Source organism: Dysidea avara, chromosome 8 (genome assembly GCF_963678975.1).
Source record: "Dysidea avara chromosome 8, odDysAvar1.4, whole genome shotgun sequence".
NCBI classification, from domain to species: Eukaryota; Metazoa; Porifera; class Demospongiae; order Dictyoceratida; family Dysideidae; genus Dysidea; species Dysidea avara.
Window position 1 is genome coordinate 37,048,012 of NC_089279.1, and position 19,055 is coordinate 37,067,066.

The 19,055-nt window shown below is 38.9% G+C and overlaps 2 protein-coding genes across 10 annotated transcripts in view; both read left to right on the forward strand.

Annotated features, from left to right (window-relative positions):
• The window catches only part of LOC136263505 (CCR4-NOT transcription complex subunit 10-like), an 18,741-nt gene extending 5,577 nt beyond the window's left edge, over positions 1–13,164 (forward strand). Inside the window, exons 3-11 of one of the 9 annotated variants that reach the window (XM_066058089.1) lie at positions 255–346; positions 573–629; positions 3,341–3,418; positions 3,477–3,623; positions 12,203–12,310; positions 12,400–12,482; positions 12,544–12,668; positions 12,716–12,970; positions 13,025–13,164. In XM_066058089.1, the coding sequence (XP_065914161.1) occupies positions 12,422–12,482; positions 12,544–12,668; positions 12,716–12,970; positions 13,025–13,063 (480 nt within the window). In that variant the 5' untranslated portion in view covers positions 255–346; positions 573–629; positions 3,341–3,418; ... (1 more) ...; positions 12,203–12,310; positions 12,400–12,421 and the 3' untranslated portion in view covers positions 13,064–13,164. The other 8 variants (XM_066058091.1, XM_066058092.1, XM_066058093.1 and 5 more) reach the window with 8 other exon arrangements.
• LOC136263504 (CCR4-NOT transcription complex subunit 10-A-like) lies at positions 13,060–18,644 on the forward strand. The gene is made up of 5 exons (XM_066058087.1): positions 13,060–13,224; positions 13,269–13,666; positions 15,442–15,560; positions 15,614–15,823; positions 18,453–18,644. Exons 2-5 carry the CDS (start codon positions 13,275–13,277, stop codon positions 18,584–18,586), a joined length of 855 nt encoding a protein of 284 aa, XP_065914159.1. The 5' UTR covers positions 13,060–13,224; positions 13,269–13,274; the 3' UTR covers positions 18,587–18,644.
• Positions 18,645–19,055: the final 411 nt, after the last annotated feature.

Here is a 19,055-nt window from a genome sequence, read left to right on the forward strand (position 1 = left end):
GATGATTTGTTTAAAATTCTATATCCGGTCACTGGTAAGTGTTTTCTGTTTTTAATGCTGTATTTCATGTTAGATGGACTAATATTATTCTGTAAAGGTAATTTTGTCATGTAAGATGTCTCGAGGATGATTTTAGAAGGCAGCATTTTAGGTGGTGCACATCATTTTTGGGGGATCCCTACTTTAAACAGTACTACTGTACTGTTTGATTAGTTATGTTGTAAATGTGTTATAGTGATGTGTTCCTTTATCAGATGATGTTGACAAAGATGAGTTAGAGGAATAGTTGTCAGTACTAATGGATCAAGAGTTTGATACCATCTTAGGGGATGGCAGTACCTTACAGGTTAGCTGTGTCATGTGATCGGTGGATACCTCTATATAATGACCACTATGGGACCAATGGTTGTATTAATGTATGGAGCCAGACCTGGTCCTAATTAGATTTCAGTGTATTTCATAGTAATTAATAATTACACTAATTCAGTTACAACATGAACTCTTGATGCTCTTACTCTATGATATCACTTAATACCATCTTGTGTGTAATTGTATGTACATCACCTTATTAGGATGTTAAACTGAATTTGTGTCGAGAATGATTAATAAAGTGAGGATCAGTACAAGTGGTGAGTAAGTGTGACGTCCTATAACTAATGAGTAAGAATAGAGGCATCTTATGATGAGAGGTTGAGAAGACATGTTCTGGTTATTTTCTGCTTGTGGTGGCCTGGAGCCATTTGCTACTGCAGTGTACAAGAAGCTGGCTTCCATGTTGGCTGACAAACATTGAAACAAGCATGATATTATAGATGAATAAAAATTGAAAATTTTATATAAAGGCCTTTTCACACTAGTGTGCATTGAATGCGGATCCAGCTGTGGTCAGACTGAAAGTGGACCAAATGTGCATCAATCCATTTCACACTTTGTGTGTAGTAACTGAATCCAATTTGCTTTCAGAGCACGTGATTAATTACCCAATTACGTAAGGAAAACTTAAATGGCGTTGGTTATTGTACTACCTCCTTCGTATTTTATTGGAGTCAGAAAAGTATTCGCAATGAGGAATGTTGTTAGTGCACTTACAAAACGTTGGGTGCCAAGAAGCTGGTTAATTCTTAGTAGGAAACCTGTACTGGGAACGATGATTTCAGAAGGGTACGCTATTCCTTCAACACTCACTCATGGTCACTGTATCACTTCCACAAGCTGATTATAACACTAGGTATGGTGTTGCTATAGTCTTGGCACAATAACCATGCTTTTGCGTGAGTTATCTGAAGACTGTATGACGCCCCCTTGCTAATGGAGCTAATGCACATCAAATCCAGCCAATTCACCTCTTGAGGTGGATTGACGTGAAGCTGGATTGAATGCACATTGCGGTCAATCCAGCTCAGGTGTGAAATTGTTTGATCCTGCTTTGATGAGCATTTGACTGTAGTGTGAAAAGGCCTTAAGGGGAGTAGGGATCGCTGAAAAAAAGCCATGAAACAAGAAGGGATCGCTGGGATGGTAATGTAAACCACAAATTCCTATTTTGACTCTCTGTCATAAATCTTTAGTTACATGCTCCGTCATTTTGAGACGAGTTAAAATAGGGATTTGTGGTTTACATTACCACCCCAGCGATCCCTTCTTGTTTCATGGCTTTTTTCAGTGATCCCTATTCCCCTTTCAAAATTTGCAATTTTTTGTTCATCTAGTTTGTGTAGTTTTATTTATTTAGTAATGGATTTGTTTTATTGATAATTGTAGTAGATAATTTACATTAATGACTGTCAAGTTCAGTGTAAGCTTTCTTGTTATCAGACACACTTGACTGCATTATTAGAGTATTTACTTGACTGCTCTTGACTGTGGATGAGACTATACATTACACACAATATTGAGCAGCTGTTGTCTAACTTGTCTTACTACATGTGTCAGGACTCTAGTCTCATAGTCATTGTCATCACATTACCATCCTAATGAAGTGTTCATGAATACATACCAAATGGTGTGATGTCACAAGACATGGAACTCTGACAAGTGTATAATTATAAGTTTAATGGTCAGTGGTTGTGCATTTATTATTTCACCCAAGACCGTACACTGTAAGAAGGATCACATGCTGCAGGGGTGCATTGTCTACATTATTATACTGAGAATAATCATTGGTTCACTGGTGCACAGTAGTATAAATGATAATATAATGTCAGAAAAGAGATACGTAATATAGTTTGTGTAGAGTTTGTGTTAGTAATGTATCCATTGACACAGTGAAGAAATCTATATGCCATGGATATATATGAATGCATATGGCTTCCCACACAATGTGTGTCATCTACAAATAAATTATTTCACACAGTACATTATATACATTAGTGTGTGGACTATAGAGTAGCTGATCTGATGCACACACATCATTCACAACAACAAAGTCAGATATTGTGTAGTTGTAATGTCTACTGTAAACCATGGGATATCAACAATATGATGTCATGTTGTTTACACAATGTGGTCAGACAATTATGGCTCTCACAAATAGTTTTAATTTTTAACAAGACTAATACTGACTCCACCCAACTTTAGGCTTTGCAAGGAAAGGAAATGGTTTATAGAAACTATATTCATAACAATAAATAACCTCTGATCTATCTATCACTTTGTTATGTCTGTGAGAGAGTGTTTGTAGCTATGGTCGCTTGTAGCAAATCGCAATCGTGCGTCACAGGAACATACTCACCACACAGAGACGCTATTTGTGATCTTATAAGTCTAAGAAGTGCTGTTGAGTACTTGATTAACTGCAACAAAACTCGAAGGAACTCACACAACGGAATCCTGTAATTTTATTGTTATATTGCTTATTAATAGAATAGATCATGGTTACGCGGAAGAACTCGGTAAACATGGCTATATAGTTTTTAGCACAAAAAGGTGGATAACTTTTGCTGTACATGAGAATACACCCTGTAATATTATAAATGTCAGTTTAGTCCCAAACACACATACTGTTTCCTTTTCACTTGATACTTACTAGTGGACCTATACTAATTGCAAAGAACCACCAGAGGGTTGTTTTGAGTTGAAGGATGCTTTTCAAGGTGGTTTTTAGGTGTGCGTTCTATTAGGATTTTTGCTAAAAATCATGGGTGATCCCTATTATGAACCCACTATCGTAGTTCATGATAGTCACATCTGGTTGAGATGTAGGTTTTGTTTCTCTCTGTTAAGGTCAGCCATCTTGTGTTTGAGAGGACACTGTTCTTCTGTGTGTCGTCCTGTAATGGCTAACATTGATCTAGCTTATTATGAGTAATGTTGATGTCCTAGAATAGTCTTGTGTTAACAGGTGTTGGTGTTATCCAGTTGTCCACCACTTGACAGCCAGTACTGGGGGTGTGGCAAGGGCACATTTATCCCGGGAAAAGTACAAAAATATAAAAAAGTGTGACACTGTCATATAGACATTATCTATGATACTGTAGGTTGTGATCATCCTGTATTGAGAGATCTAGTAAATCATGTGATACCATCAGTAGCAGACCACTGGTATTACCTGTAACTATAGTTACTGGACCCAAAATATGAAAATGAAATTGAAGAGGATTCAAAGAATGACATCAGAACATGTTGTAGGGAAAATGTTTAGTAGTATACCTAACCAATACTGTCAAGGTGCCATGAAGGTATTATGAGGCTGGTTTTACAAAGTTATTTAAAGCAGTACTATAAGCAGTTTCTATACTACAAGCATTCATGTGGTAATGACAAATGTGGTTATACAAAAGTGGACATTCACTGTACCGATACTGCAAGCAAAGGTTTGAGTAAAGTAGCTTAACACACTGGTGAACACTTCCTGATACCCAGATTATAATGTAGTTAACATATCTATATACTAGCATTGGTACCTGCCCTATGTACAGGAACATCTCCACATTAAACATTTTAATGCCAGGAAGAGGGACCAAGCATTAAACACCAGCACTGCTCATGTAGCTATGTAGGGTACATGGTGATGTCACATTTTTAAAGAGCATGAGGTTTTCTTATGTCATTAATGATGCAAAACACTAAAGTTTATTGTTTGTGGTTTTGACAGGAATGTAGTTTAATTAATTATTCAATGCGTCTTCCCTGCCAGTGACTTCAACATGCTGTATAGAACAAACGAAACCTTTGCTGCTTTACAATTTACATGACAACTAATGCAACAATAATTAATATATTGGGAACCAAGCATAAATATCAGTGTCCTATATTTGCTGTGTAGCATACATGTCGATAGTGCTTTAAAGTACATGATCCTTATGCAGTACATAATATAGTGAAATATTGAGCATGCAAGGTTAATTAGTTAAACTGCATGTGAGCTAAGGGAATTGTATACATTATATCCTACATTACATACAGGTTGTGTACACATGGTACAGTTTCAGTTTCTACAATATGATGTTTACCTTGCCGACTGCCATAAAGAGAAATGAACTTGGGCATAATTTAAAGCCAACACAAGTTGCAGTTATAGTTACTGCATGGCAAGCAAAGATTCAAACTTGTCCTATGCTGTGCACTTTCAGTTCTGATGTTGCAGTGACACATATACCTCTTGCCATACAAAAACCCAGTTTTGAAACACCTGCAGTGTAATTGACCATTAAGGTAATGTACGAATCTTTAGAGTTAAAGCATGTAAGCAGGATTATAGTGAAACAGTTGTGCCAGGTCAGATGCAGTTCCTCGGTGTAAACTATAGATCTGCATGGTTCCAGTATTATCATTTTTCATATGCACAGTAGTATTTGTCCAATCATGCAAGCTGCCTATTTACTACAGCAGTAATGAGGTAAGTCTGAACAAACAGTTTTGCATGTCAATGCACACCTATGTGCTTAAAACAAAGATGTAGATATTCTGGAGAAGCTTTTATATACCTACTCTAATACAACACACTGGACCAACACACAGATGGACAAATATGTTGGCAATTTGCCTGCCCTATCCCAAAAGTGCTATAAGAGTCCCTATGATGTGAGGCAGTTAAGTGCCAGTGCTGAAAAACTGAGCATAAGAGTTTGTAGATGAAGACTTGCATGGAACAGATAGGACAAAAAGGTGCATCAAAAAGGTCCCAAAAGCGAAAATAAAAGTTATGACCTAGGTGGGTATTGAACCCTGGCTGGTTATAATAACTTGGGGTTAAGGGAGGTGCACAAATAGCCACAGTTGTTTATCTGTGGTTTTGATAGGAATGTAGCTCAACTTTTCAGTGATCCTTCCCTACACCAGTGCCTTCATCGCCCTATAAAGAGCAAACAAAAGCACGTATTAATTTGCTACAACAACACTCGAGTTACCAGATGATGGGCGTTTAATTTCGCTAAAGTCCCGCCTCGATACGTGCTTTGCATGCCAAGATATGATGAGCTAAAAGTCGCGTTTTAAAAAGGTGTTCACAAAAAGGTACTGAGTATAAAGAAAAAAAATCTGTCAACACGTGGATTCGAACCCACGACCTCTTACACGCTAGTCAGACGTTCTACCACTTGAACAATATGTGCTACTCAAGTTTTCTCTATACCTTGGCCTTCTACGCGCTGTAGAGATCGAACGGAAGCATGCGTGAACTCGTGATAACAATCTTAGAGTAGGCGGATGATGAGTGCTTCATTATCAGCACAGATTGTGTCGATTCGCGCCAACTCTGGTGAGTAAGCGGCGACGGACAGACGGCTTTTCAGCTTTATATATATATAGATATTACATTTTATTGATAAGGACATCAATATCACAAGGTCACTGGTTCGACGGCTGCTGGATGATGCCTCGAAGGTTTGTATGACTGCATCCCAGAGGATTTTTATGGCAAGGGATTGCCGAGAGTGGTTGTGATAATGTACTTGTAATTTAATATTTTTGTTTTGTTTTGTAATTGTTGTTTTTGTTTGTAATTGTAATTACTTTTCTCCCTTGCCATGCCCACGTTGGTATCACTTGATCACCAGCCTTGTGGTCGCATGTGACCGAGGGTTACTGAATTTGTAAATGTATATACATGTCTCATTTATTATGATGGTTTCAACAAAGCTGAAAAGCTGTCTATCTGTCCGTCCATCTGCTTCATGACGCCGCTAACTTGACTACCAAAGGATGCATCGACACAGGACGTTAAGCGATCATCATCTGGCAACTCCAAGTGTGTTGTTACAAATCGCTACATGCATTTGTTTGTTCTCTACAGAGCGTTGAAGGCGTTGGCGTAGAGGAAAACTTGAGCTACATTCCTGTCAAAACCAGCCAAAGCATTAGCACATAGAATTGTTAACCCAGAGGTCCAGGATTTGATTCCTGCAGATGACAACTTTTCTTCTCAGTGCTGCCTTTTTGTGACACACTTTTTCATATGTCAGCTATTGACGATGCTCACTCGGCAATCTGTGCAAGTATTGATATGCAAAATGTAACTCTCACCATCTGGCTATGTCACAAAAGTTATTGCAAGCTTCTACATGCATTCCTTCATCTGCTACAGCATGTTAAAGGCCATGATGTATTCAGCTGTATTCCATTGCTATCCACAAAATAAACAGCTCAGCTGGTAAAGTACCTCCCTGAAGTGTTGTGGTTACTGCTGCTGTGTAGGGCATGTGCCCAGAGACAAAACTTTTTTTTTCGTTTTATCTGTACCTTTTTGGTGCATTCTTTTTCTAAGAGTTCATAATATAAAAAGAGAGGAGAGTGTCCAACTCTGGTATAGCCTGTACAAACACGTAGTGCGAAGTGATGATGCAATACTAGTTACCGCTATTCAGGTGGTAATTGATTGCATGACTATTTCCAACTTAAGTCACAAAAATGCTATCTCATCAGAGAAGTTCTAAAGCGCTTTAAATGGAAGACGTGGATATTGGTCTAGAAGAAGTTTGTTGTGGAAACATCACCAGACTTTGATGAGTCGTCCCACCATCCACCAACAAAGAAAGTACGACGACGAAAGGCTGTCACCAAGAAGGAACGGGAACATCTGGTGAAGGAAGTGCACAACCTGCCATTAACTCCAATTACAACATATTGTCTGGATGTCACGCGTTCGAAGTTAGTTTCACATGCAAACAAATCGGTCAAAGAATTTACATTATCTTTTGAGCCTTGGAATGTATTCTTCATTGTAGGTTTCTTGAAGAACGCGTTTGCCAATTTGTATGAACGCTGTGCTAAGAAGAAAGACAAATTCATAGCATTTCAGTTCCAATGGCATCAATACTGTAGCATTCTACTTGTGAAAGACACTACTGACCTTGCAAAGCTGAACTTAGACTCTGAAGACTCCACCACTATTACTCGAGTTGAGACAAGACAGCAGTGGGTTAGCTTTTATCAGGTAAGGAAGTTCGAGCATGAAGTTGCCAAGATATTCACGTTGATATTCTCAATGGAAGTATACAACAAGCTTCTTAGTCACAGCAAGAGTTCATAATATATATATTTATTTACACAGTCACACATTTTTACAGAATCTGACTCAGTCTAATGCACATGCAATCCCCTCTACAACACATGCTGACCCTGTAGATGTTTACTATGGGTTTGGAGGAGCAACACTGGCTAGCATGTTACATGGTCGTTACAAGGCAATGAAGCCAAACACAAGGAGAAAATATCTGAGGAGATCCAAGGATAAAGATAAAGTTCCTGTGTACTTACGGTATAGATTGTGGGTTTATGTACTTTCCCCGTGAACAATTGGTCCCATTTCTACAGGACGTGGATGTTGTAGTAAAATCAGTTTGTAATGAAAGTGGATTCAAAAAGTATGGACCTTCTCTTATACAGGAAACCACCAAGTTTATTAACAGCGGAACTAAGCTTAAAGAAAAGTTTTGTGAACTGTTGCAAAACTGCTTTGACTCCTTAGATTGTTTCAAGCCATCTGCTTTGGATGATGTGTTCTCCGAATTTGTGGCAAAACTTATGAACACCATAATCCAAGAATTCTTAAGCTCCTTCAAAGCTACCACTGCAATGAAGAAATGCACCACATCAGTGTCTGGACAAAATTTACAAGACACCTTGTTGACACAGCATATAAACACTGAGAGTAACACAAATTCATAGCTACTTTAATATTGACAATTAACTTTGTCATAATGTAGAGAATATGAAACACAAAACTAATTAATCAAGCCTTGTTTTGCATAATTTTTCCTTTCCAGGGTAATGTCACTCTCGCAGGTGTCAAGAGACAAACCTCTATACTCACTGCCACTGTGATGGGTGGATATGGTCTGCTTGATCAACTGGGCTGCTCTTGAGATGGCGTAGTTGATAGCATCTAGCTTGCCAGCAGCTGATCTCTTATACTGAGATTCCAAAGGTATCCAAACTGGTTTGGATACTTGTTTAAAAAGTAAACACAAACCCATAAACACAGATCCTGAGAAATCCCAAGCTGTTAAAATAAGCATGAAAGTTAGCACTCTTCCCATATGTGTACCTTACTTTGCCAGGCAAGGAATTTGCTGGGCTGGGGTGGATTGGGCTTAACTGAGAATTTCAACATTAATCACTATAGTATTGATATAGGTTGTGGTTTACCAGCTTCAGTAAGGGAATGGTGCCACTTGAGGAAACAATCATACCCCTCCCTTATAGACTTCAGAATATCACAGTTTGTGTCAGTCACATGATCATGACTCAACAACACTTCCTCAAAAATTTTACTACATGCCTCCAGATATTTCAGGGTCAGTTCAACTTGTGGAGCATCTGCTGGAGGAGGTTGCTGATTCACGTAATGATACAGCTCTCCAAGTACTTGTTCTTGCTGCAAAAAATTGTGAGGCATTGTATATTCTATTGTTTAATTTTGAGATGTTAACATCCGGCTTGGCTTGTAATCGTACTGGTACCATTGTGTCAGGTAATTACTGGTAAAAATTGTAATTAAACAGGTAATTAATTACTAATCATTACCACATTTTGGGTAATTGTTATTGTAATGATTAAATTTGTTTAGTAATTACAACAAGCCTGGTTAACATACACCCAGCTATAGTGAGATGTGTTCTGTTTCACCTGTATGATCTTGGCTGGTGCTACATTTAGCTTGATCCAAGAGTCTCAAATGATGTAGGCTTCACACAGCTTGGGGATCATCCAGGTATTACTATTCCTTACACGTTCACATTCTCGTTCAAACATATCCACAATTGTCTGCCACCCAAAATGATTTGCATTGCGAGTAAAATTCCTAGTCCCATTTTCCTGAGATGAATGCAGAACATTGATCATGTTCTGTAGAGCATAAAATTAACACAATAGCAATATTTAATATCTGATGACTTGGACAGATCGACCAATGAATTAGGTGTGGTCCGCTGAATGGGTTGATGAAGTACGGCTTACTTGGTACTCGTCACTAAAAGCTTGGTTGGTACGATACGCCCCACTATAACCATGTGTGCTTTTCACCACAGTCAAGTTGGGTGCAGCCCTATCACATACTAGGAGGCTAGTGGCAAATCCATGTGCCTGTATTGAAGAATACTAAAGTAATACAGTAGATGAACATATCTAATATCATCTGAAAGAGATGGATAGTTTCAAACACACAGGCATGAATAGTCTAACGTTTCTGAGTTAGTATAATAAGGTCCAACTATGTCATAGGAAGACGTTAAATCCCTCCACAAAAACTGCATTATATAAACAGTTTGCTCTGCTGCCTTATCCTTGTCAAATATGTTTGTACACATCATGAAGTGATGTTTGATCCTCTGTAGTCATTGATAGCCCCACAATTGTTTGACTTCTGGAATTCCACATAAGCCACGATATGACCTTTACCTCATCAAAATCAACACTCCATCAGCCATGGGCACCAACTTTCCTGTAACTTTACATGTTGACTTGAACTGCTCAAACTGCTCCACCTGCTTAGATATACTTTCCCAAGATGCTCCAATGTCATGCAGAAAGCAACCAGTATATGCTTGGAGGATGCTTCTTGCAGGTAGCTGGAGAATACCAAAGCCTTTCAAAGCTTCATAGGCTGCCAGGCTTCTAATGTATGGTGCAAGAGCTGTTGGAAAAGAGAATGTTTTATCACACACATGCACCCACACACACACACATATTGAGACACTCAATCTTTTACCGATTTGAATAGTAACTAAGCTCCATTGGTTACCACATTTCCCAGTACCTAAATTAAAACATATTTAGTTACAAAATAGCCAATTTATTTACAACATACTATTCTTCAATTGATCGGAGTAGAATTCATTTTGCTGCCTGTCTTTCCTCCAGATTTCCTTCAGAGAGTCTTCCACTCCAAAGCCACCAGCTTCCTTGTATACCTCTTCAAGTTGGTCCCCATGCTCATCCTCTAACACTGCAGTTATCTTGCACATGTCATCATGTTGAGTATCATCCATTGTTACGTCTAACTTAGAGTATTTAGACGGTGACTGTTTTTCCTTTGTTCTCTCTGTCTGTGCATTTCTTTTCCTTGCTGCAGAACTTGCTGGTGAGAAGTATTTGGTGGGATAATTAGAATTTGCTGCCTGGTGTCAAATTTTTTTCCAGGGCTAACTTGGGCTGACCTTTTCTTGTGATTCTCCAGAATTCTCAGAAGTTGTATGCAAGATGAACACAAAACTTCGCTAGAGGCTTGTTCCTTAAAAGTTGCATTCTTTGGAAGTTTGTACCAACGTAAGCAACCAATAGAATCATCTCTCTGAAGTGGTGCCACTGACATAATAACTTGCTTACAGTGGAAACGAATCACTAAGAGGTACTCATCATTATATTTGTCATAACTGATTCCGGGACGAAATACAAAGCCGTTAGATTGCAGTAGCTTCTTGCAGACCTGAGTGAATTCCTCATCACTTGTAATCACTCCATTGTCTACTGATACAAGGAGTCCTTGCAGATCATAATGATACCCAGCAGATGTTGGCGTTAAAATAACTCTGACACGATGCACATACCCAGCAGGCGGGTGGTTATGAACTAACACATGTGTTATTTGAAATAGAGTAATTCCATCCAAAGCCATTAATAATGTGTCACTAAGTTCATAGTAATTTCTTGAAGACAGCTAAGAGGTGGCAAAGGTACAGGATCTTCATCAGTCTGGTTTGTGCAAACTGTAGCTGGGTGAGTAGAGGTAGAATTATTACATTCATTCTCCATTGACACTTGTACAGGCTCAAGAACAGGTTCAAATGGCAAAAATTCTGTCCACATGTGTACCGTTTCCTCGCCAACTTCCGCAGTGCTATCTGTGTCACTATCAACATGGCTTTCATTTAACACAGCAGATGACTTCAGAAATTTTATGGGTGTAGTTATAGGTGTAGTTGGCTCCATCACAGCAGGTTTAACTGACAAAGTAGACACTGAATAACCAGTTCACAATCACTCTAAGTTGGAAACGAGGTGGGAATGGCCCATATCCATGGAGGAAGCATCACTTATGGTAAACAAATCACGGGTGTTCTTTGAAACGGGTCTCTTAGGTGTGCCTCCATATTCTCACTTCGGTATTAGTCGCTAATTGATACAATTCTGCGTGTGTCTGGATTGTTATTGTCACCTCACGTGTTAAATCAACATAAGAGAAATAACATAAATAAAAGGGAATGCTTCACACTACGCATTTGTACAGACTATACCAGAGTAGGACACTCTCCTCTCTTTTTATATTATGAACTCTTGCTTTTTCTAACTCAACTTTTTCTCATATTAAGTTCATATCATCCTAGTATTGCTCCACAACATATGGACTGCTGGAAACGTATATAGTAGCACATTTGATAGGTACATATAGGGCAGGCCAATTATGTGCATGTGCGTTTGTCTGTGTGTTTATTAGAGTAAGTGCCTTCTCTTTGTAACTTCAATTCTTTGTTATGTTAGGTACTTAAAACAATTAACCATTAAGTGTGCACCTGTGTGTTAAATTAGTTGTGGTCAAACATTTACTTGCAGTATAGCTACCGACAACAAATGTGTGTACTGTTTTAAATACTCTTTGTTGACCACATTATGTACCTGGACAGCACCACATGGTCTGCACATGTCTTACATGTGACCTGCTGAGTGAAAACCTGACTAGTTTGTATAATTCTGTATCACATTGAAATACATTGGGTAAAAATTGTGTACTACAAAAATAATTTTATATGTGTTTTAATTGCTTCAGTAAACATTGAAACAAGGCTTGAATCAAGGTAACTGGTGACCAACAGATTTGTCTGTTAATGGATGAGTAAGAATATCTTTTGTTTCATTTCAGTGACATGAAGCAAATGTGAGGCTTTTGTTTATGTTGCAGTAAAATATTATGTAACATGGCCATTTATAAGTTTAAACAGCCTTTTAATGCATGTTTGTATGTAGGGAAAAACCCGTACCTTGCTGAATGCCCCAATTCATTGTGAAGACAAATGAGCCAAGTCCCATCTTCATAACTTGTTTCCTTTGTGAGTTATGATCGATTAAAGAGCACCTGTGATTTACGCCAGCCTACGTCTGTGTGTCTAGTGTTTCTGGATATGATTACATCATTATGGATTATCTTACAGTTCAGAGCTCGACTAGCAATGCTACAGAAGAACCTCAAAGGCTGTAAGAAGGAGATTAAGAGTCTCTCAGTGATTGAGAATGCTGTTAGTAACTGTGATGTTACTTGTTACTTAGTTACCTGATCACCTAGGTGACACATGTAGCCTTCCTCAAGGCCAACTATGAGTACTTACGAGGAAACTATTGTAAAAGTGTCAAGCTGTTAACCTCAGCTCCAAAGACACCATTACTGACTGACGTTGGTCAATGCCTTCCTTCACTATACTTCAACAATCTTGGTTGTCTACACTATCACATGGGCAAGTACAGTTTGGCATCTTACTACTTCAGTAAGGCTCTCTATGAGAATGATTCTGCCCTCAATGACTTCCACCATTGGAGAAAGGTAGTTGTTGGTGGGTGTGTCGTGTGTTGTCTGTCATGTGATCTGTTGTTATAGCAACACCGTCAGGACGTCCATTGGCAGTACTGGGGGTAAACTGTCGTCAAGTGTTGTTATATAATCTCGGACTACAACAATTATATGCTGGTCAACCAACTGCTGCATTGACTTCTTTGTTGGAAGCAGTACAAGTGTTTCACACTAATCCACTGTTGTGGCTTCGGTTGGCTGAGACTTCAATAGCAGCTTACAATAAGGTTGTTGTAAACTGTTACCATGGTAATTGCTATAGTACCCGCAGGCACAGATGGACTATGCAAAGCAACAGCGTTACCATAGTGACACAATTCAAACTGTAGTTGGAGCTGGTTTCCATCAGAAACTTGTTGTTATGCCGATGGAGGTGGGTCATTTATCACATGACAGATCCTCAGCAGCCATGCCAACCCCATCACTTGACTTTGCTAACATCTGTCTGTGTAACACTCTCTACTTGCTACCTCCTGCTGCCACAACAACCAATGAGACTATGGTATCGGCGTTGCCATGTCCACCACTCCATGGTGATGCTGTGATGTCATTAAGGGCATCCATTCTGGCTAACAGTTCTTATGTGTCGTTACGTCAAGGTGACCCGGTGTCTTCACTACACTACAGTAAACAACTTTTGGCCATTCCTTCACTGTCATTTCCACTGATGTAAGTGTCATATTAACAAGACAGTAATGAGTTATATATGTGTACCATAGTTAGTGGGTTATATAATAGTTAGACACCAAGACCAAGGGAACTAAGTGATTTAGTAACCCCTATGATCCGAGGCTGTAGCATCCTGAGCGTAGCTAGGGTGCTACTAAGGGCCAGAGGGGTTACTAAATTGCTTAGTTCCCATTGGTCGCGGTGTCTAACTTGTTTAGACTATGGTTAAAGTACATACCTTTATAGCCAGAGTATTAGGGTGGGGTGAAAGAGCAATATAGAACAGCAGAACGGTTTCTTCCTGAAGTCCTTACAGCACCCACAAAAATAATTATTCAACCGGTAACCAGAGTAACGGCTAGAGCTACAGTAGATATGCCGCTTAGTCTACTATTTGTCCAGAATTATTCGCAGAACACGGAGAAGAATTGTATTGCAGTATTATCAAGTACTGCAGTGTACCTTTCGTGTTTTAATTACTTTTCACGTACAAAATTGCCTGAGGGCGGCTTACTAAATGAACACGTGTAGGTGACTAAATGAACATGTCAGATGACTAAGTGATTTAGTAACCCTCTAAATGAGCTGTACCATAGTATGGACATAACTTTTAACAAGTTGTGAATGTATTTTAGACAACCAATTCAAATCTCACTTTGATCAATTTTAACTCACCAATTGTAGTGAATATATGTGGATACAAAATTTCATTAAAGTGTGTAAATTTGTTGTACTGTATTGTCTTTGATCAACCTTCTCATATTTCTTGTAATAAACTTCACACCTCAGTGTTTTACTCTCCTTGATGTGTTCATCCATATAAGGAAGTTTTATGAAACAGTCTTGACTTCGTCGTTGAAGATGCTCCACAGAACTGTTAGACCTTATCACTACACTAGGTGTTCAGTTTGAGACCTGGCATTCTTCAAACTTATTTTTATAATGTTGTATACCCCGGAGACTGAACTGGACCAGATGTTTATACAAGATTGGTTGTAATACAAGACAATATTGTGTCACTTGGCTACAGGATTAAAGTTGTTTTCTTGCCTTTTATAAGTCCAGTAGTCCAGTGAATGATACTCCCTAATAATTATGTCCACTTTTTAACTGACTGACTGACTGGTTTACTGTTACCTTCATAACCTGACATGATGTTTCTTCTGTAAATGATGGTAATATTATTATTGTTGTTTTCTACCAGCTGTGGCACTCTTAGGATTAGCAGGTTCTTGAGTTGGTCTTTCCTCGACTGTTCCACACTCATCCTCTGGTGGTTGGTTAATGGGTGATACTGAAGAGGAGGTTCATGTAGTTAGTAGTATCAGTTGGGGCTGTAGTGTTGGTATTGGCTTATTCTTGCAATATCGTCAATATTTATGTCATTGATATCATCCCCTATTAATGGGTCCGGGGAGAGGGTGTGAGACTTAGGTTGTTGAACGACTCACCAAATGAGGAGGAGCTAGTTTCAGTCTCGTAGTTTGATATTCTATGATGGGTTTGTATGTGAGTTTGTTGTGTGGGTATGTCTGAGTGTATATGTGTGTATAGGTGGGAGGGGGGAGGAAGAGAGAGACAAGGTGTTACAATGTGAATCAGATTAGCTGACAGTGTCAATGGTCCACTGTCAGGGTTGATACTGTTGTTACTAGACATGAACATTCATTAAAGTGTGTGAATTTGTTTAGTATTGTCTTGAATTATGGCCCAAGCTAGCTATGGCTAACTAGACATGATGTTTCTTTCATAATTGAATATCATAATATTATTAGGTTACTAGCTCACTTGTATGGTGCTGAGTGTTGTATATTATTGGGGATGACTGGTGAAGCCATACAACACCTCACAATGGACCTACTGAACAATGACCATCCTGAGGGGACCACCCCTGGTTAGTGACCACCAGTATCACTAGTAACTATGATAATTGTTGTGTGCTGGTAGCTGCTACTGGTGGTGGTGTAGATACTAGTCCCAACCATTGTAGAGCTAGTGTATTAATGAACATTGCTAGTGTGTGTTGTGTGAGGAAGGAGATGGAGAAGGCTAGGAAGGCTCTACTACAAGCTTGTGCTTGTCTACCATTGCCACAGAGGAATGGACCACTCCATGCTAAAGCTATCTTGTTATCTGCTTATATTGAACTACATACTGGTAAGTTGTCTGTCCGTGTGTGTGTTGTGTAATTCCAAGGTCTGATTATATCACTAAACTTGTTTGTGTGTGTGTAGTATAGTCAGAGTTGGGGTCGTTACACTAAAAATGTAACTAGTTACATATTACTCGTTACTTTTACATGATGTAGCGTGCTACAGTTACATATTACTTACTGAAAAAAGTAACAAGTTACATATTACTTGCTACTCCGAGGGCTGTAACCAGTAATAACATTACACGTTACATTTGTTCATTACAAACTATAAAGTAAGTCCAACCTTCTAAATACAAGCTACTAACCTACATGAGCGAGACATGTGTTTCTCTGGTGTAGTTCAGCCACAAATACATACTTTGTTGTTGTATCTTAGCCTCAAGGGCACTCCCCAAGAGTCCCCATACACTATCATTCTTTGTCCATGTCTATAACACTATCTCCAGTCTTGTCTGGTCCCAAAATGCAATCAATCATGTGCCTGGATACAATGCACCTTAAAAGGAAGTAACGTGTTACATTCGTTACAATTTCCGGATGCAACATCTGTTACATATTACTCGCTACTTTGTCATATAATGCATTAGATTACTCGTTACTGTAAAGTAATATTTGTAACGCGTTACCCCCAACGCTGAGTATAGTACTAGTATTTTTTAAATTGTTAATGAAGTAGGGATCTATGTAATAAAAAGTAGTGAAACAAGAGGTGAATGATGGTATTATAGCATAGCTCTGTGGGAAAGTCCCTACTTTGCCATTGAACAAAATTATAGCTAATGTGCCAAAGTAGGGACTTTCCCACGAGCTATGCTGTAATACCATCACTCACCTCTTGTTTCACTACTTTTTATTACATAGATCCCTACTTCATTTTTACATGAACAATTTTTAATATACTAGTTTGTTTAGTTTTTTTGTTGTAGCACAGCTAGTTACAGTGTAACTTGTGACTATAGACTTTATCCACAATGACGTCACAAGCACAAGATGGCCGCGTTATTTGTGGTAATATTGTACAGGCACCTATGGAGAAATTCTTTTGATCAATCATGTTTCAGCCAGACAAGAAGATATCGAGCTCTAAGCAACAGGTACGATTACAAGACAGTACAATAAATTTGTAATGCATTCCAGAAAATTTTGAGATAATTATCGCTTTTGTGCAATAGTTTTTCTTATTTTATACCATACCTGTTGACTACTGGTCGGTATCTTGCTTCATGAGTGAAATATGATCGATCAAAACAATTTCTCCATAGGCCCCTGTACATTAGTACCCCCAAATAATGCAGCCATCTTGTTGTGAGTGACATCTGACATCATTGTGGGTAAAGTCCATTGTATTAGAATATCATACATGACTGTTTATTAGAGTGACTGTTCTATTAGAGTATCTTGAGTCAACCAAGGGGTGTGCAGCTAGCTAGACCAATAAGGGGTGAGGTCATCTTGTTTACTGTTAAGTAAATAGTCAGATTGTTAAGAGGTGTGGTCTCTGCACTCTATCACTATTGATCTTTGTTTGATGGTGAACCTATCGCAAATGGGATCCCAATTGCAAAGCTGCAGATAGCTAGCTAGTATACCTCTTATAGTAGCGCTGGGACTGAAGTGCTTCTGAAATCCAGCTCTGAAATAATTCTGTGGCATCTAAATTTGCTGCTGAAAGATAGTGTTGATATGAAAAATTAATGCGTCATAATGGTTTTGTTGGATGAAGAAGACGAGCAGCCTGACTGAAGATAAAAGAAACAACAAGGCGCAGAGGGCCTACACTCGTCAGAACCCCAAAAGGCACATCCCACTAGTGAGTTTGTTATTGTAGCGTAAAATGAGTGAGTAGAGTGAGTGAGTAAGGCAGACCAAATTTCAAGTTTCGATTTTAAAACTCCAATTAATGCCAAGTGTTTTCTTGTTTGTAATGTTGTATTTCACGTTAGATGAACTAATATTCCATAAAGGTGATTTTTGTTGTGTAAGATGTCTCTAGGGTGATTATTGAAGGCGCATATTAGGCAGCACACGTTATTTTTAAGGGATCCCTACTTAAACAGTACTACTGTACTGTTTGATATCGTCAGTGTTTGTGTGTGCCCACACATATTTAGTGTGTCTTGTCTGTGTTTGTGTGTAGTAGTAGCAGTTGTGCGTGCATTCGTGCATGCATGATAGTGTAGTGTATAGTAGACATTGGTACACACTAGTCTGGCGTAGCCGACCCGCGCGCGTAGCGTGAGGGTCTGGTGACAGCCGCATTTAGTACCTGTGCATATGGAATGCAATTAAATTTGAAAATACTCACGAAACACGTGGACAGTTTCCAGTAACAAAGCACGACAGCTACTGTACTTGCACTTGAATAGCGTCTATTTCCTCTAGAAACCCTTACATTCGTGCTGGTTGTGGAAAAGACATAAGAAGCTCGCCATAATCAGTGGGCAAATCGGGAATAACGTCATAGAATGTTGGTAATTGGTCACTAAGCAATCTGATTGGACGCACTAGTTTTTTGTAAGGCTGGCACAGGTACTGAATGCGGCTGTCACCAGACCCTCGTGCTATGCACGGGTCAGCTATGCCAGACTAGGTCCACACATCAAGTAGTCACATACCTACACATTATCACAGGTAATGTTACTGGAGCAATTCAACTGTTAAGGAGACACCAAACTACTACACAGTACAACTTGCTCACTAATGGCAACAGCAGCCAACAGGACAAGAAGAGACTAGCCAATAACAGCAGGCGTGTGTTGTCATGATGTTTTCTAATCTTTTAATGTGACATGTTATGATAACCAAACACAACATACAACATTATTAGCCATACAAGGAGTGAAGGTTATGTTATAATATTGATGGTATAGTAGTGACTGTTGCTGCAGATAGGGAGGGGTGTGGCTACCTCACTTGGAAGGGTCAAATGTAAGTCTAGTAGCACTACTATATTAGGTTGTTGACTTTAGAAGGGAATTTCCCACGATGTCACTGGTTGTATTAAATAGTATGAGGTTAGCTGGTATCAGGCTGAGAGGAGATGTCAGGAACAACAGAAAGAAGAAACAGGTAAATATCTTGTTAAACTGTTAGTAATACTGTGTAATGTTTTGTGGAGTACAGAGAAGTTCACTCATGAGGAGAGTGAAAGGACAAGACAACAAAGATGCCCTCGAATAGCTTTGTTCTTAATAGTCACTTGTGTTATCCAGCTGTCCAGCACTTGACAGCCAG